This window comes from Nilaparvata lugens, chromosome 9, assembly GCF_014356525.2.
Source record: "Nilaparvata lugens isolate BPH chromosome 9, ASM1435652v1, whole genome shotgun sequence".
Taxonomy (NCBI): Eukaryota; Metazoa; Arthropoda; class Insecta; order Hemiptera; family Delphacidae; genus Nilaparvata; species Nilaparvata lugens.
Window position 1 is genome coordinate 2,924,589 of NC_052512.1, and position 17,361 is coordinate 2,941,949.

Here is a 17,361-nt window from a genome sequence, read left to right on the forward strand (position 1 = left end):
AATCTCTCCTACTGCCCAATTTTCTTCATGTTTTGTCAGTTTTCTGGAAACAAAAGCTACTGGATGTAATTTTCCATTGTCATCAGGCTGCGAGATAATGCCCCCTATTCCAACTCGAGAAGCATCTGTGTGTACCACTACCTCCTTATCATTATTAAAATGATGAAGTACGGGTTGTGATAAAAGTTTGCTTTTTATTTCCGAGAATGCGTTCTGCTGATCTTCTTCCCAAGTGATTGGTTTATTCTCGTTATTTTTAGATATCAGATTTGTTAAGGGTCTTGCAATTATAGCGTAGTTTTGAATGAATTTTCGGTAAAATCCACTAAGACCAAGAAATGCTCTGACATCTTTGACAGTTTTGGGTATAGGGTATTTTTCGATAGCTTCCAAGGTTTCGGAAGCGGGTTGTATCCCTTCCTTTGAGACAGTGTGTCCAAGTACTTTAATTTTTCGGTAGAAGAAGTGACATTTAGATGTATTCAATTTTAGTCCTACGTCTTGCAATCTTTTCAAGGTTTTCTCGAGCTGTTGATATTGCTTATCAAATGATTCTCCATAGCTAATGATATCGTCCAAGTAAATCAAAACTCCTCTATACAAATAATCATTGAATACTTGGTTGATTGCTCGTTGGAAAGCATTTGGAGATGTTCTAAGACCAAAAGGTAGTCTTTTGAACGTGTACAGCCCTTTATGAGTTGCAAATGCTACATATTTTCGACAATCTTCGTGTAATGGCTGTTGGAAAAATGCTTGTCTGATATCTAGGGTGGAAAAGTAATCCGAATTGTCAAGAGAATCAAAAATTGTTTGAAGAAGGGGAAGGGGATATCTATCCGGTAATATTTTCTCGTTCAACATTTTATAGTCTACAACCAATCTGAATCCACCGTCTTTTTTAGTAACTAAAAATGCGGGAGAAGCATAATGACTCTGGGTTTCACAAACTATTCCTGCTTTTATCAATAACTCTACTTGTCTGTCTATTTCTGTTCTTTGAGCGATAGGTAATCTGTACGGTGACTTAGCAATGGGTGTGTAATCTGTAAGTTTGAACTTGTATTCGGGTAATTTCGCTTCCTCGAAATCAATTTCGTTTGTTGAAAATAGGTGTTTGTATTTATTGATGAGTCTTTTCGCTTTGGAATTTTGCTCTGGTGTAAGATCTTTATTAATATCTATTTCACAACCCCCTCCATCGAATAGAACAGAGTCTACTAATGAAACAGATTCGTCGTAATTACAAACTTCTCCTTCAATTTCACCAATAATAGTTTCATGCAACAATCTTATATCTTGCCTTCCTAGATTCAAAATTCTAATTTCACTCATGTTTGTTTCAAAATCATCCTCATTCCAAAGCACATGCAATTTTTTATTATGTAATAACGATTCATTTGGAGTAAAATGGGATACTTTGAGCAATTTTTGTGTTAGATTGACTTTGACATTCACGTCTTTTTGAGCGGGGATTATTGTTTCAAGAGCACATTTGACGAAATTTACGGGATTGGGTATGCAGACTTCTTTTGTAATATTTGTTTCAGAATCGTTGTGTAATCTATTTAATGTACAAATCCACTCTTTATCCATGTCTAATTCGACTATTTTACCATTATCGGTCATTGAAATGATGTTATTCTCATAATCTAATTTCATTTTATATTTTGAGAAGAAGGAATTTCCAACAATAATATCAGCCTGTAAGTCTTCAGAAATTACTAAATTTACTTCGAATTTCCTGTCATGTATTTGAATTTCACTCGAGATCATTCCTGTGATCGGCATTAATGAACCATTAGCTACCGATAAAGCAATACTACTATTTTTCAAATGTTTTAGATCATCGCTACTTAAAAGATTTTTTTGAACTATGTTTACGTTCGTACCGGTGTCAATGGTAATTGATACATCTTTTCCTTTGAATTTTCCATTAATAGTAAGTACTGGGACTTGAATTCTTCTCTCTTTAGTCAATGATCCATTCATTCCAAGTTCGTGCTGAGCATGCATTTCGGAAGACAATAGCTGTTTGAAGTTGGTTTCACTTTCTATTTCGTTAGAGCAATTAATTTCACTTTCATTTGAGTATAACTGATTATTATTGGCATTGAGAAAAAACTGCCTGACAAATTCTATCGCTTTGGATTGTTCATCTTTCATTGATACAGAAGATATTATATTACATGTGATTTCTTCTTTATCAATTGAATTTGGAGAATAATTATCAAATGGAAATTCAGCGCTTTGTTTTTCAAATCCGGATCCCAAGTTCATATCCGATTCGTCTAGGCTCGGGATCCTGTATTCGAGTTTTTTGATAAGAAAAAACAATCGTCTTTCCAGTGATTATTCCTCTTACAGTATGTACAGAATCTAGTCCTATTAGGGTTGATTGGTGTCCTGTAATTGACTGATGTTGATTGTGTGTAATTATTGTTTGTATAAGGTTGTCTTTGGAAATTGTTCTGATTTGTTTCGTGTGGGAAGACGTTTCCGCTCCTATTTCCAAACTGTCTATTAGGATTAGGATTATGTGATTGTGTGTTTCTGTCGCGATCATTGTAATTATTATTGTTTGAATAAGGTTGTCTTTGGAAGTTGTTCTGATTTGTTTCGTGTGGGGAAAAGTTTCCGCTCCTATTTCCAAACTGTCTATTAGGATTGGGATTTTGTGATTGACCTACATTTCTACTCAAATTTTTCACCACAATACTCAGATCGTTCAATTTCTTCTCTAAAGTATCTACTACATTTATTTTTTGGACAGGCTGTTCGATTGAAGCATTATGCATTCCTAACTTTTTGTCTAGAAGGAAGCGAGATCTTTCATATTTGGCGAGATTTTTCTCTAAATCTTCAACTGATGCATTGTCCATGAAAGCAACATGTTGCAATGCTCCTACGTCTAAGCCTCTCAAAACATATCCTACTATTCTTTTCTCTGACATTTGAGGCTCAAGAATGTGACAAAGTTTTATTATATCTGCTGTGTATTCTGTGTATGTTTCTGTTGGTAATTTGTTTCTGTTTTCGAGTTTTTGTCTGGTTGTCTCTTCATGAACAGGGTCTACAAGTTTACTTTTTAAGTGGCCTACTGCATCAAGAAATGTCGCGTTTTCATTTTTATCCGAAAATATGTCGAAAATTGCCAATGCTGTTTTCTTGAGGTAGAGGGGTAAATACAAGATTTTATCATCCTCATCCCACTTATTTATTTTAGCCCCGCCATCTTAAATTGTATTTAATCGAAATTGTTCGTGTCGGATCATTACAGTGTAAGGACCTTCAGTTTCAAATTTTAAGGCATTCCGTTAATTGGCAGATGAGATATCGTGTACACAGACATACATACACTCATACCCACTGTGACAATGTGTTTTGATACACCTTTGAAATACTTTAAATGATAATTTTATGGTCTCAGTGAACGAAAGTTAAAATCTATATTTCCAGTCGCACCGTTATCAGGTCGACAACTGTAGATAATGACTATCTGTATAAACCAGATTAAGCTGATATCAAGTTCAGAAATTCTTAAACTGACACAGCCGCAGCAGATTGCAACATATTGGAGCGGAATTTTGTATAAGCTCCATAGAGAGCGGGTAAGAACATTGTGCTATTATTATTTCATCAAGGGCGAATATATAAATTCCCTGAAGTTCAATTGTTATATATCGACTAAAGCTAGCTGGGCACGTACAAGTCAAAATACGACTTTACACCATACACAGGCCAATACCCCAAAAAAAAAACACTTTTTTGGACTCAAGGGGCCTTGAAACGTATAGTAATTTAGAAATTGGGCAAACCTTAATTTTTTTTGGAAAGCAATACTTTCCTTATCTTGGTAAATAATATTTTCCTTTCCTTTCATTTACCTTGGTAATAGGGCAAGGAAAGTAAACTATATCATACTATACTACTATATCACTATAGTACTATAGTACTATGGCACTATTCCATCGATAGATCAATATTGAAAAATAGAAAGAACAGTAGTGCTGCCTAGTGCTGTACTATAGGGATACAAAACTAAATTAAAATCTAAATGGAGGTGACAAAAGATGAGATCAATCATGAATGAGGTGAGATACATCAACAGATTTTATGCATTCAACTATATATTTCTAATTATTAATATTTTCCACTAGAAAGTGTTCAGGTTCATGTTAATGAGTTTATTGTTTATAACAATGATAATTTATTCGACCAAAAACGATCATTGTATACAAACAAATTGAAATAAAATAACATAACTGGTGTAGCAAACACCCACGCATGCCCAATGCATGTTTAAGGTAAAAGAAAGGAGACGGGGCTGCGCTACCTGTGCACTGAGCTATTGTTCCAAAAAGGTGCACCCTCTAACTGTACTTGCCCTCTAACTCTACTCCCTGACTAGCGTACGTTATTGTCCTTTGATCCCGCTTCATTACTCTCATTAGTAGCCCCGTGTCGTGCTTTCTTGAAGGCAATTCTAGCTGGTAGGTGGACACACCAACTTATCTATTACTTTGCACCTCACCTCTGTTACTTGTATTTTCTGCAATTATTGAATGTGAATCAGTGATCGAGTACTTGTAATTATTGTGTCATTCCTAATTGTTCATTTGATGAAACTCAACTTGCTCACAAGCTGTATACAGACTAAATTGAGTTACATACAATTCAATACTTATTGAACGTACGATTTGTTGGTGTCATTTCGAATTCTATTTGATTGCACACAACTTGGCAAACATATGATGTGTATCATGTGTTTGTCAAGTCCCATTCAATCTCATAGAATTTATAAGGACTGCTAACAAAATCGATGTGGGCTTTATACACCTCACATATTGTCATACGTTTGACTAAATTTGTACTTGTCATCGATAGTAATGTGTGTTTATCCATTCACTGTAGGCTACCACTGGTTTACAGCTGGAAGTGCCTTCAAGTAACCACACTGGTCCAGCAATATATTGCTCGGAGTGGAAACCTTGACAATAGACCACGAAAATGTCGAAATTCCATAACAATATGTAACCACTGAAGGGTCTTTAGAACTTCTACCTGTCCATCCATTGTTTTCGGCGGCCCCGTCTCATTTATTTAACCCCATGCTCATCACCAAAGTCCAAATAAATCTCCAAAGATAATCCTGTGTGGGGCCCTTCTTCGTACGTTTAATCACAATAGGAAATGATCAAATATAAATTGTATTGATTTATTTATTCATTGGATAGAGCAAACAATACAATAGTTATAAAAGAAGAAACAGACTACTGCACATGCTCAAGAAACGTGTTTAGAGCCGCCGCGGATAGATCACATAACTCTCGTTTTTTATGCCCAACTGTTTCTTGACTCAAGTAACTTTCATCCTATTATGTAAATTTCATAATATTATGTAAATTTCATCCTATTATGAAACTTTTCATAGTTTTTGACATGTTTCTATGTGTTATGATTGTAATGTTTGTAATTGTTTTATTGTATTCTTATTATTGACATGTCATGGCTTGATAAATATTGTATTTATGCAAACAAATGTGACGAATAAAGATCATATCTTATCTTATAAATTTATGAAATTCGATGACTGATAGGATTTCTATGTATAAACGTTATGGCGGCAGATGAATTAGAAGTGTTGGATACTAAGTTTATAATGCTTTTACGATTCATATGTTATGAATTTATAGGTTATGTCATGAGACGCCTGCTTACAGCTGCGCGTCTTGAGACGCCGCTAAAGAATTTCACCTTCACTCCGAGTACCACATCCATGCTTTCTATTAATAATCTGGAGTGAGAATCTTCTAGCATAGACACACATTACAAGAATGTAGAGACAGGGAACACTGAGTATCTCGATTTACACAAAATTATCCTTACAAATCGTTTATGTAAGCAACCTCAACATAGTGCGCAGTGCTTTCTTTTGGCAAATGAAAAATTGGGAATCTGCCGACTGCGCCCAGCGGTCAGAATATGTTAGGCCACTCGCATATTGAACGGAACAAAGTGAACGTCCGTGACGTCACCACGAATGACGTCATTTCGCTCTCACAAACAGCTGACATTAGGTATTATGACAACATTATTAGCCTAGTTAATGAGATACAGATTTCCATCTTATAATTCCATCCTAATTGATATTAAAATATTGAGCTAGAACCAAAAAGGATATTGTCATTAATGAATCACAAATGATTTTGAAAATTTGATTATTTATTGTAATAAAAAAAGTATTTGATAGTCATTAGGGAATCAAATATTTACATGAAAATTAAAAATGAAATTGAGATGTTTATAACTTATTCAATTTCTCACAGCATTTTCCGACTTTTAATGTTATTTTCGAGTGATTGAACAAAAATTAATAAAATACGAGTTATGTATCAAGATACCATGAAATTGGATATTGAAGATAGCTTATCAAGCATATACCTCATAAATAAGAAGTTATTGGTAGTTGAACGAGCGTTTGCTCACTCAAAATAGAATTGAATTTCATTTACATAGTATCTGCATAATAAGAATTATATTTGCCGCTTAGTAAATACATATAAGACTTTGTAATGACCCCCTGAACAATGAAGATCTCTAGAACATGTCTATACACGGATCCAAATTCGTTTAGGAAGGAATGGTCGTTATAAAGCAGATGGTTATTGGAAACTATATAATACCGTTATCTGTTCTACAGATAGAGACAGAGGGAGCGCGGGACAAATAATGTTACTAGCAGTGGTGACGTCACTATGCAAACAGTGTACTTGTGTATAGGAGCCATGTATCACTCTCATTCGACCGCTGGGCGCAATCGGTGTATGTACGAAGAAGAATTGCTGACGTTTACTTCCTCTAGTTCCTCACAGGAATGATACATTGATAATTTGTAACTCTACCAAGCAATGATAAATTGACTTCAACTGATCCCTATTACCTAATTCACTTGAATTGTTGTAAATTAACAGATCGCTGAGACACGAGAATCTGGTGCAACTGTTGGGTCTGGTGTTCAATAACAAACACATCTACCTGGTCACGGAGTTCATGAGCAAAGGCAGTCTTGTCGACTACCTCAGATCTCGCGGACGCCTCCACGTCACCAAAAAGGATCAGATCAATTTTGCCGTGTAAGTCTGCTAATTAACAACTCACTAATAATAAACTCCAATAGGAATTTACAACAATGAAAACTATACAGATTGTTTCTATCTAGAATTAGGCAGACAAACTTCTTTAGTGATTTTCTGACATTGATTGCCGGTTTCCGAGCTCTGGTTCTATAAGTTCGGGACTTACAGAGTCAAGGTCTCAAATAAGCCCTCGGGTCTAAAAATAGTCTTTCAGAGTCACGGATTTATTCAAATTCAAATTCAAAATATTCGATTTTATCTCATCTTCGAAACTCCAGGATCTATGAGTCCTAGACCTATTTGAGTCCAGGACTTGAAGCAATAAATAAGAGGGAAGTAAAGAATTATGTTTCTGTAATGTTGGCATTGAAAGCCTGATGAAAGGGTGATGAACGATAGAAATACTGCATCGTAATGCTCAATAGTCCAGTCACTGAAGAGTTATAGAGGGTGACGTTTGGAGGACAATTTTTGGCTTCTATATAAATTTGAGGAAACCATGAAATATACATCAAGTTGAAAAGAATGCTCTTTAATCTCACGATTGGTATTAATTTTTTCGATTCATTGTTAGGATAAGCCCTGAAACTGCAAACACGTTGGATGAAATCCATTGTTTTTGAAAATGTTACACTTTCAAGAGTATATATTGGGAATACTTTTGAATATATCACCAAACTTTACAAGACACAACTTATCAAGCTTCATTTTCGAATGGTTAGTCATGTCAGTTGAATGCATTGCTCCCAAAATATAATCGTGGAAGAAAAAAATGAAAAAACCACCCTCATCCCTTCGGCACCAGGGGTAGGGATGGGGATTTTTGATATGTTCACCTCCTAACTAGTCCAAGCAAAGCAGCGGTCAAAAATTAAGTTCTAACCAATCCCTTCAAAGTCCTTTGTGAATTGATCTATAGTTGCAAAAGTTAAGTTTTCACACTCAACAATAAAACTGCTGCAACGGTCGTGGGGAAATGCTTAAAATAAAGGAATAATACACAAAATTGAAGAGAATTTCAATGATCTCTAATCTCATTATCAGCATGGATTTTCTCCATCAATAATTTAAAAGGTATGAAATCAAAACGAGCAAGAAATTGTAGGCAATCATGTTTTTTCAAAGGTGTCGCAGCTTGAGTCTCAGATATCTAGATAATCCTTTGGAGTGTGTTCAAAACAGATTCCTTAGATATTTATATTTTAAAAAGTTCAACAATACATGCCCCTTCGACTTTCCCACATCACAACTCAGAACGATGTTCGGTGAGGAATAATTAAAATTGAGACGTGATTTTAGTATGCTTTTGTTCGCTTTAATGTATTCAATGGCAGAATCAGCTCAGTGTTTTTGCTTTCCTAGTTAAATGTGTACATTTATGCAGTGCCTCGCCGTTCCAGTTTTAAATTATATATTGCAACACTTTGAATCATCAGAACTCTCCCATGTATAGTATCATCATTCATTTTCAATTGCTTCTCGGATCATCTTGACTTGTCATTCGGTTACAGTCGCTTCCGTAGGGATTGTAGGCGACTTCTGCAAGTGTGACTGTCGAGTGTTTTAATGTGTCTCTTGTCTGTTGAGTTGATGTTGTATGTTTATTGAATCCACTTTTGCACTAGTCCTCGAGGATATGATTAGTACTGATTCTGTTTTTTTTATATATATTTTTGTTCATTTCATTTTTTTCTATATTTTTTCCTCTTCTTTCATTGTAATTTTTCTGCCTTAGAAATAATTTAAAGTTTGTCGGATGCTATAAGTTGTACATATCAGCAAGCTTCATTTTTGTATCATGGTAATTTTCCTTATATAATTGGGTTTCTAATATTGTTGAGTATCCATATCATAATATTCTTTAGTTTGATATCTACACCACATTATTACCTTCAGTATATATAGTTTTTGTCATTTATTAGAATTTATTGCTATATTACAACTTGTAATGATGTACTTTGTATTCTACATATTTCTATTATTATTATTATATTATTATTATTATTATTATTTTGTGGTATCGCTCAACAGTAGTATTTAATTTTTACTGGAATTTAATTTTATTTTCAATATTCTTTTTTTTCTGTACTCTTATTATGTATAATGAACTATTGTAATTGTGTTGTTATGGAAGCAATTTTTGGGAGAAATCCTGTATGCTTCCATGTTTTTCATAAATAAATAATCATGAGATAGTCTATATGGATTTCATATACAGAGTGAGGCATATGTATGGGAACCCTTCAATAAGCTTTAGACTGTTTTAGGTATAATACTGTAACTTCAGGATAGGTTATTCAAAGAATATTCTACCTTTTGACGTACAACTGGATTTCAACCCCTCATAAGGGGGTGACTTAGGGTTTGTAATATTTTAGATGTAATCACCCATTGTGTGGTAAATCATTCCAAAGGACTTTTCAAAACAACAAAGATGACATTAATAGAAATGTTCTATGCTAGTTTATCCAAATCACAGCTGATTGCAGTTTTAGTTTTTAAGGAAATGATTGGTAAAGTAATGAAACTTAAAACAAGACTTTTTGAATGAATAACGAAATAAATGGTTAAACTGGTTATTTATTTAGTAATCTGTTCACTACTATCTACATTTCATTTCAAAAGATGCTCGAAATGCCCTCTTTCTCTCGTTTGACAGTGTGCCAGTCTGTCATAAATATAAATAGTAGTAGTAAGTATTTTTGACTGTAGCTAGGCTATACAAGTAAAAATATTGGATGAATATGGTTTGTAGGGATACGTGCGCGGGCATGGAGTACCTGGAGTGGCGGCGGGTGGTGCACCGCGACCTGGCAGCCAGAAATGTGCTGATCGCAGAGTCGGGTGCCGCCAAAGTGGCCGACTTCGGGCTGGCCAGGGAGGAGAACTTCACGCTGGACGCCGGCAAACTGCCCATCAAGTGGACGGCACCCGAGGCCCTCAGGCAGGCTGTGAGTTCACACAACTTAACCCCTCCTCCTTCTCTTTCTCCTCCTCCTCCTCCTCCTGCTCTCATTTCTCCGTTTAAACCGAGTATCTGCATACAGACCTTAGAGTCTGTAAGAAAGTGGTCGAGAATAAGGTTTAATTTTAGTACCTCGGTCTTCTTCCGGAGGCGGTCGAAGCTATGTTTTTTTTTTTTTGTTCAGTGAGAGATCTCATTTCTCAAATTCTAAAAGTTATTTTTCTTACTATTTTTTCTTTTGATAGCTTTCATCTTATTCTTTATTTGTTGTATGACTTTTATTTTTTGTTTCTGAAAGCCTTGTAATTCGTTTCCTAGTTCTAATTACTGGATGCATTATGTAAGGAATTCGATAAACAAATTGATTTTTTTACTATAAGAGAGTTTCTAGGGTCTGCAGCAACTCCTCCATGCGTACAGGGAAGCTTCCCTTGCATGAGAGTATTGTCAAGAGAATTAAATGTATATAATATTCATTAATTGTATTATTTATTATATAAATCAACTGTCTCCTTAAACACATACAATGTTGGTGCTGACATGTGACATATATGTTTACAATGGGCCTCAAATGATAATATAGACAATACACGTTGAAAGTGCGAGCAAAATGGGATTTATATTTTATCAAGTATCCAACATCGGCTTTTATATAATATAATTGGCGTGTTATTACCTCTGTATCACGAAAAACCATGAAAACCCCTCGGTTGGACACAATCGGGGTTTGTTTAGAATATTAATAATCATGTTTCATGCTTAAAAAGTTTCGTTTGTGCATAGGGCAATGCGACTAAATCTTATGACTCCAGTCACGGATACCAGGTTTTCAAACCTTTTGACTTGACTTTTTCAAATCGTGCTATTAAAGGCTTATTTTGATGAAACTTGTTTAATGGTATAAAATTGGAATAGAATATAAAGGTGCGTACGCGCCTCCAACACGCTCCGCAATCGCTCCGATCATGAACGTTACGGGAGATGTTAGCTCTTCTCGCGTTCCACTCTTGCTCCCCGGTTGATCATCAATCGATCTGATCGAGTGACGTTCGATTGCGGAGCAGAGCGGAAGTCTGTACGCACCTTAATACAGAGTGTTTACGAACTCCCAACCAATTCTCTAGGGCATTGTCCCTGGGTAAGAAACATATCTGAATATGATATTTAAATTGTCCGGAAGTTTTCAGTTACTTACACAGCGGCCATTTTGCTTTTTCACTTTTTTTCCTAAATAACGGTTAAACATACAAAACTTTTTTAGTAAATTTAATTACCTATCGATTGGTACCTGATGTTTTAAGATTGGGCCAATATTAACTGAGATATGGAAGCTCTAGTGATAGGTGACCGCTGGGGGTTAGTTGCAGTGCATGCCAAGGCATGCGGCTAAAGTCTGCCACAACAATGCAACAGTCTCTGTCTGCTTTGCATGTCATTTGTAAGCTATTTTAGATCATTTCAAACAATATTGGTCGTTTGAGCGTTTAGGCGTTTGATTCCATACCACACAAAATACTATTGCAAAAATTATATAATTGTGGAGTTAGGGGCGTAGCAAACGATCTGTTTGCGAGTTATCTAACGGATCGCTCTCAATATTTGACAATTAATGGTAAAACAAGTTTGAAAAATCGTTCTGTATTTGGTCTTCCTCAAGGCACAGTCCTTTCACCATTGCTCTTTTTGATTTATGTTAATGACCTTTTGAATCTGAAAATACCTAACTGCAGAGTAATTTAATTTGCTGATGACACGGCTCTTGTTTTTTCTGGTGTGTCATGGGGGGATGTATATAACAATGCGAATGAGGGCTCGAGAATTGTAAAATCATGGTTTGATAGACATGTAGGCCTACTCACCATGAACCTGAAGAAGACTAAATTTATGACGTTTTCTCCTACTGAAATAGGTCAACCAGTTCAAACCTTTTCTTTACAAATGCATTCTCACGCTTTGTTTAATCATGTGGATTGTGATCACACAATCCTCACGAGACACAACAGACGACAAGCATTCGGCCATGTTTTTGCCTTACAGTTATCGACTGTCGTGGCAATAGTTAGCCCCATCTTTTCGCTCAGCTGAACTGGCCTTGGACAATTGGCAACCAGGTGATGACAATTGTCCTCGGACAATTTTTTCGCCAATTGGCATTGTATTAACTAGGCTTAATAATAGATAATAGTCGACAGTAATTGGCTTGAGTTAACAAAAAAAAAACGGCTTGAAATATTTGGAACATATAATGGGATATCTTATTATGCTATCTTTCCTTTATGATTATAATCATCGAAGTTCCATTATGGTTAAGTTCAAATCAAAATCAACTATGGCGACAATATCAGGTGTATTATTGTAATTTTTGTAGTTCCATACTACAGTTGTGTAGAACGAATTTAGAGCATAAAACTTATTTATTGCTTTGCTAAATTATTAGCTACGTTTCGTGCGATATATGTTAATAAAGTCGTGTTTTACTCTCTTAAAGGCCGGTCCAGACGCTCTACTTTACCGTCAGTCTTCCACTCAAGCAAAAGACGGATCGTTCCTTTCAAGCAAAAGGATGCAAAATTGCGTCCGCACGCTTCTTCTTTTGTCGGTCCGTTTTCCTATGTTTGTGCTCACAAGCTCAGTTCGTCATCAATTACTACGGGAGAACTAGTACTCTTGGCCATTCTTGTTTTGAGTGAGAAAAATAGGAAGAAAGGTAGAGTTCATCGTTCTCATTTGAGTAGGACTGGCTGTTGAAAAAAAAATTTTCCACATGTTGCATTGCTTTGTTTACATGCCATATCTCGAGACACAGTGTTTGTAAATGGATTGAAATTTTGTAGATAGTATTTTCAATATCAACTATATAGTGCATCTTAATATATCATGATAGTACATCAAATTCAATAACAATATTAAATATCAAATTCTGAGAGTATCATGAGAATCAAGAAAAATAAAAAAATGTTAAATGGCGTTATATCCAATCGAGAAATAAAACTTGCTTATTTCCAAGTATTCGTGAGGCATTTTATTAATTCGAGGGCGCTGTATCCGAATCTGAAATCACAATTTCTCTATATCCATTTTAAAGCGATTTAGGTTTTGGTGGATAGGCAAAAGATGGACGGTCGGTTGGAAAAAGATTCCCGGCCGATACTTTTTAAGCTTGACGACCCATCCGTTTCACCGTCCACACGCAATGACTTCTATGCTCCGACTATTGCTTGAGCAAAAGACTGATGGTAAAATTGAGCGTCTGGACCGGCTTTAACAAATAGATAACTAATCATTGGAAGGAAAATAGTGTGTTGTGCCAGATCAGATTTTTTGGGTCGGTATGAGGCCCACTGCTTTCAAAAAGATGCACGCCCCTGATGTAATTTTTGAGGTGATCAATAAAAATGTCTGTTTGCAGGTATTTTCGAACAAGTCGGACATGTGGAGTTTTGGAATCCTATTGTGGGAAATTTATTCCTTTGGACGAGTGCCTTACCCGAGAATTGTAAGTTGGGTGATCAAAATTTAATTTAGCTTCATTAATTATGTTTTAAAAATTAATTCATTGAAGAGAAACTCTCAACAATAATTCAAGAAAAAAAGTTTTGGGCTGTGCTTGTTGGTCCTTCTTCAATCAGTTTGATGATTAGTGTTTAATGTATCATTGCATAAATAAATAAACATCATAAGATTCTGATATGAGCCATTGCTTTCTATATAATAAGAGAGAGTAGGGTTGTGTTTGTTCGCATCAAAACATGTCAACTTGTGGATTGCATACCGGAAAAACGGCTATGATTCAGATCTCCAAATTATTCAAATAGATTCTAAAAATATCAATCTCGTGCACTTCGAAGCCCAAATTTCAATTTTCCCTCTAGATTTCTCAGAATTAATGTTCAAATTTCATTCATGCGACATGAAGTTTCATATGGCATACATTGTTGTAAAATGTGATTGTTTATGAGGAGGCTATAACGTTGTTACAAGACATTCAATTTAGAGCGTAGTTGTGGTGTAGTGGTAAAACACTCGGCTTCGGTGCGAATGCTTCTCGGATCGAATCCCGATTGTTCTAATTGTTTTTGTTCTTAATTTTTTCCCCTCGAAACGTATTATTATAAATTATTTTTTGAAGGGAGTTGTTTTCATTACGAACTTGGGTTTCATCAAATAATTAATTCATGTAAATTTTTGCAACCAGTACAAAAATCAATGTATCTCATGTCACACTTGACTTAATTAGGTGAATCATGAAATTTATCTGACAATTGACAATATTTTCATTTACACCTCAATACGGACTTCCTATGTGCTTCCAGCATTTATTTTTCCGAAAACATTCTTCTCAATCAATTGGTAGTAATATCTATCAGTAAAGTGTTGAATTAATAAAAATATATAGGTTAAATCAGTGTTTCAAAGATGAATTTGATGTTTTCATAGTTGTTGATTGTCAATAGATGGTCCATTTTCCGTCTCACTATCGTCTGTGAGATATTGCCAACTGCATATTCCATTTTTCTGTCAGTTGACCGATTTCTTGTAATTAATTATTAGAAAAGTTGTAGTATTGTAAATATGGGGACGATATAAAGGTACCTCCTTGAGAGACATTTATAAGTCCGGTGTCCCTGGAAACAATGTCTTTAGCACTTTCAATGGAGAAAATAATAGATGACATGGATAAATCTTCACAATATACTGTACTTTCTTAATGGCCCTTCTCATTAGTTTGAAAGTTGTAGGCTATTCATGATCGAGGTCTACTGTTCGCAGAACTACTAGTTATTATTAGCCCTCTATTAAAATTTCTGGTCAGAAACCATCCCCAATATTCACACAACATATTCCCACAGTTTCATGCCGTTCTGTCAAGTAGTTTTCAAGTCTATAGGTAATAAACAAAAAACCACATAGACATTCATTTATATAGATAGACTAGCAGTTAGCCCGTGCTTAGCAAGGGTCTAATTGGAAACTTGACGAAATGAAATCTTGAAGAATTAAAAATAGGCCGACAACCATCCTTGGTGAATCATCTTTATGCAAGATTTCAAGTTAATAAGTTGAGTAGTTGAGACGTGATGATGCGTCATTCCTTTATTTCCTATCCCGTACATGTATAAGCCAGTTATTTTCTTCAATATTGTATTTAGATTTTTTGTCGTCTCTGTACTATCATAATGCATCCATGTTAATTTGTAATGAATTGTTGAATTTGTTCAAACTTTAGCCACTGGCGGACGTTGTAAAACATGTTGAAAAAGGGTACAAAATGGAGGCTCCTGAAGGCTGCCCACCTGAAGTCTACGAAATTATGAGATCGGTCAGTTGAAATATTTGCTATCCAATCTTATAATCTATTATAAGCTATCCGATCTAACGATTATCGTTGATAACCGTCTATTTCCAAAGAATCACTCAAAACACCGAATATTTTTGAAGAACACATCATTTTGAGAACAAATCGGTTACATAAATTTCAAACTATAGTAAGGTCCACGTTATGATGGCATTGAAGATAGGAGAAAAACGTTGTCGAACCTCTGTCTTGTCAATGCCTTCTATAGACGGTAGCAGATACAGGTTGATTGATGTAATATCAACTTTTCATTCTCGTTTAAAATAATCAATTATATTCTATTAAGCAATACATTATATTTTTTTAATAATTTCATAATGAATTTACATTAAGATGAAATATTTTGTTAATTATCAATTCTTCATTGTTAGCACTATCCGATTTGTTGAATGAAAGACAAGTTATTGTTATTGTTATTTCATCGTATAAAACCGCATATGATGAGCACAGCTCAAACGGTGTACGACATGTCAAATATATCAAGTATATGGTTTCCCTCCATTGAGGGAAAGTTTTTCATTTTACAAAATCGTCTGGATAACTTCTGATCTCTAGGATTTCAATGAGAAAATCTCATAACATTCTCTTAATGAATACGGTCAGCATTCAGTCAGTATATCTTTGAGAGATGTATAAAATTTACCATGACTGTCAACACTCTTAAGTTCGTCCGTCAAACAGTTGAAAATTCTGAGCCCAGCATAATGTGGTCCCCCTCCAAGAGCGAAAGTCTATGAGTGGGGTACTGGAGGGTAAACATTTTATGTTTTGTGGGGTATCTGTGTGAAATGTTATCCTCCATGAATTTCTGCTTATTACTGTAAACAAAAGATGCAATATCCAAAAAATAAAGGCCTGGAATTGTTAATAATTTGAGTTTTTTGAAAATTGGCCTACATGAAACCCTAGTTTCGGCTCCCTCAATAACCCTGATTGCTTTCTTTTGCGGAACATATTCTGAAGGTTTGTCTGGTTGCTGCCCCAGAATAAGATACTGTATCTGATGTGAGACATGAAATAGCCATGATAGACAGTTAGTGCTGTTTTTCTATTTGCCACTCTGACATCCAATGCTTTTACGTGGCTATCCCACTTAACATTTCCCTGCAGGTCAACACCAAGAAATCTAATCATCTCAGCAGCGCAACATTCCTCTCCTGTTGTTGAGTAAAGAGTATGTGCGAGACTTCCAGAGCCCCCAGTAGAAAATTTGAGATGATGGGTTTTCTTCAAATTTAATTTTAGAAGATTACAGCTGAACCAATGGCTAAGCTGGTTAAGAGCCTGTACTGATTTCCGCTGTACTTCATCATCATCTTCACCCCTCACAATCACAGTGGTATCATCTGCATAGAGAATGAGGTCAGAGCTAATACTATGAGGGAGGTCATTAATAAAAATATTGAAAAGTACAGGACCCAAGATCGACCCCTGAGGAACCCCACATAGATTTCTTTTCCAATCAGATGTTTCTACCCCGCCACATCCGTTTGTAAGTCTGACGGCCTGAAATCTCCCCGAGAGATATGAATTGAAAAACCTGGCTGCTTTTCCCGTAAATCCATAAAATTCTAACTTTTTCAGCAACAATTCATGGTCGACCATGTCGAAGGCCAGGGAGAGGTCACAGAAGAGGCCAATGGCACCCTGAGACCCATCCAGAGCCCTCAACACGCTCGTTACCACACCAAAAATTGCGGACTTTGTTGAGAAACCCTTTCTGAAACCATATTGTTTCTCATGAAGTATGGAGTTACTTACTAAAAATCTGGTAATCTGGTTAAAAACAGCCCTTTCAAAAATCTTAGAGAAAACAGTCAGCAGGGCAACAGGGCGATAATTTTTAACATCTTTTTTATCCTCTTTCTTATACAATGGTTTGATAATTGCAAATTTGAGTT

General features: G+C 35.5%; 1 protein-coding gene across 2 annotated transcripts in view; it reads left to right on the plus strand.

Annotated features, from left to right (window-relative positions):
* The window catches only part of LOC111050739 (tyrosine-protein kinase CSK), an 84,049-nt gene that overhangs the window by 56,030 nt on the left and 10,658 nt on the right, over positions 1–17,361 (plus strand). For both annotated transcript variants that reach the window (XM_039435399.1, XM_039435398.1), the window contains 4 exons: positions 6,975–7,136; positions 9,895–10,090; positions 13,514–13,600; positions 15,332–15,424. In XM_039435399.1, coding sequence (XP_039291333.1) covers positions 6,975–7,136; positions 9,895–10,090; positions 13,514–13,600; positions 15,332–15,424 — 538 coding nt within the window. The remainder of the gene's footprint in view (positions 1–6,974; positions 7,137–9,894; positions 10,091–13,513; positions 13,601–15,331; positions 15,425–17,361) is intronic.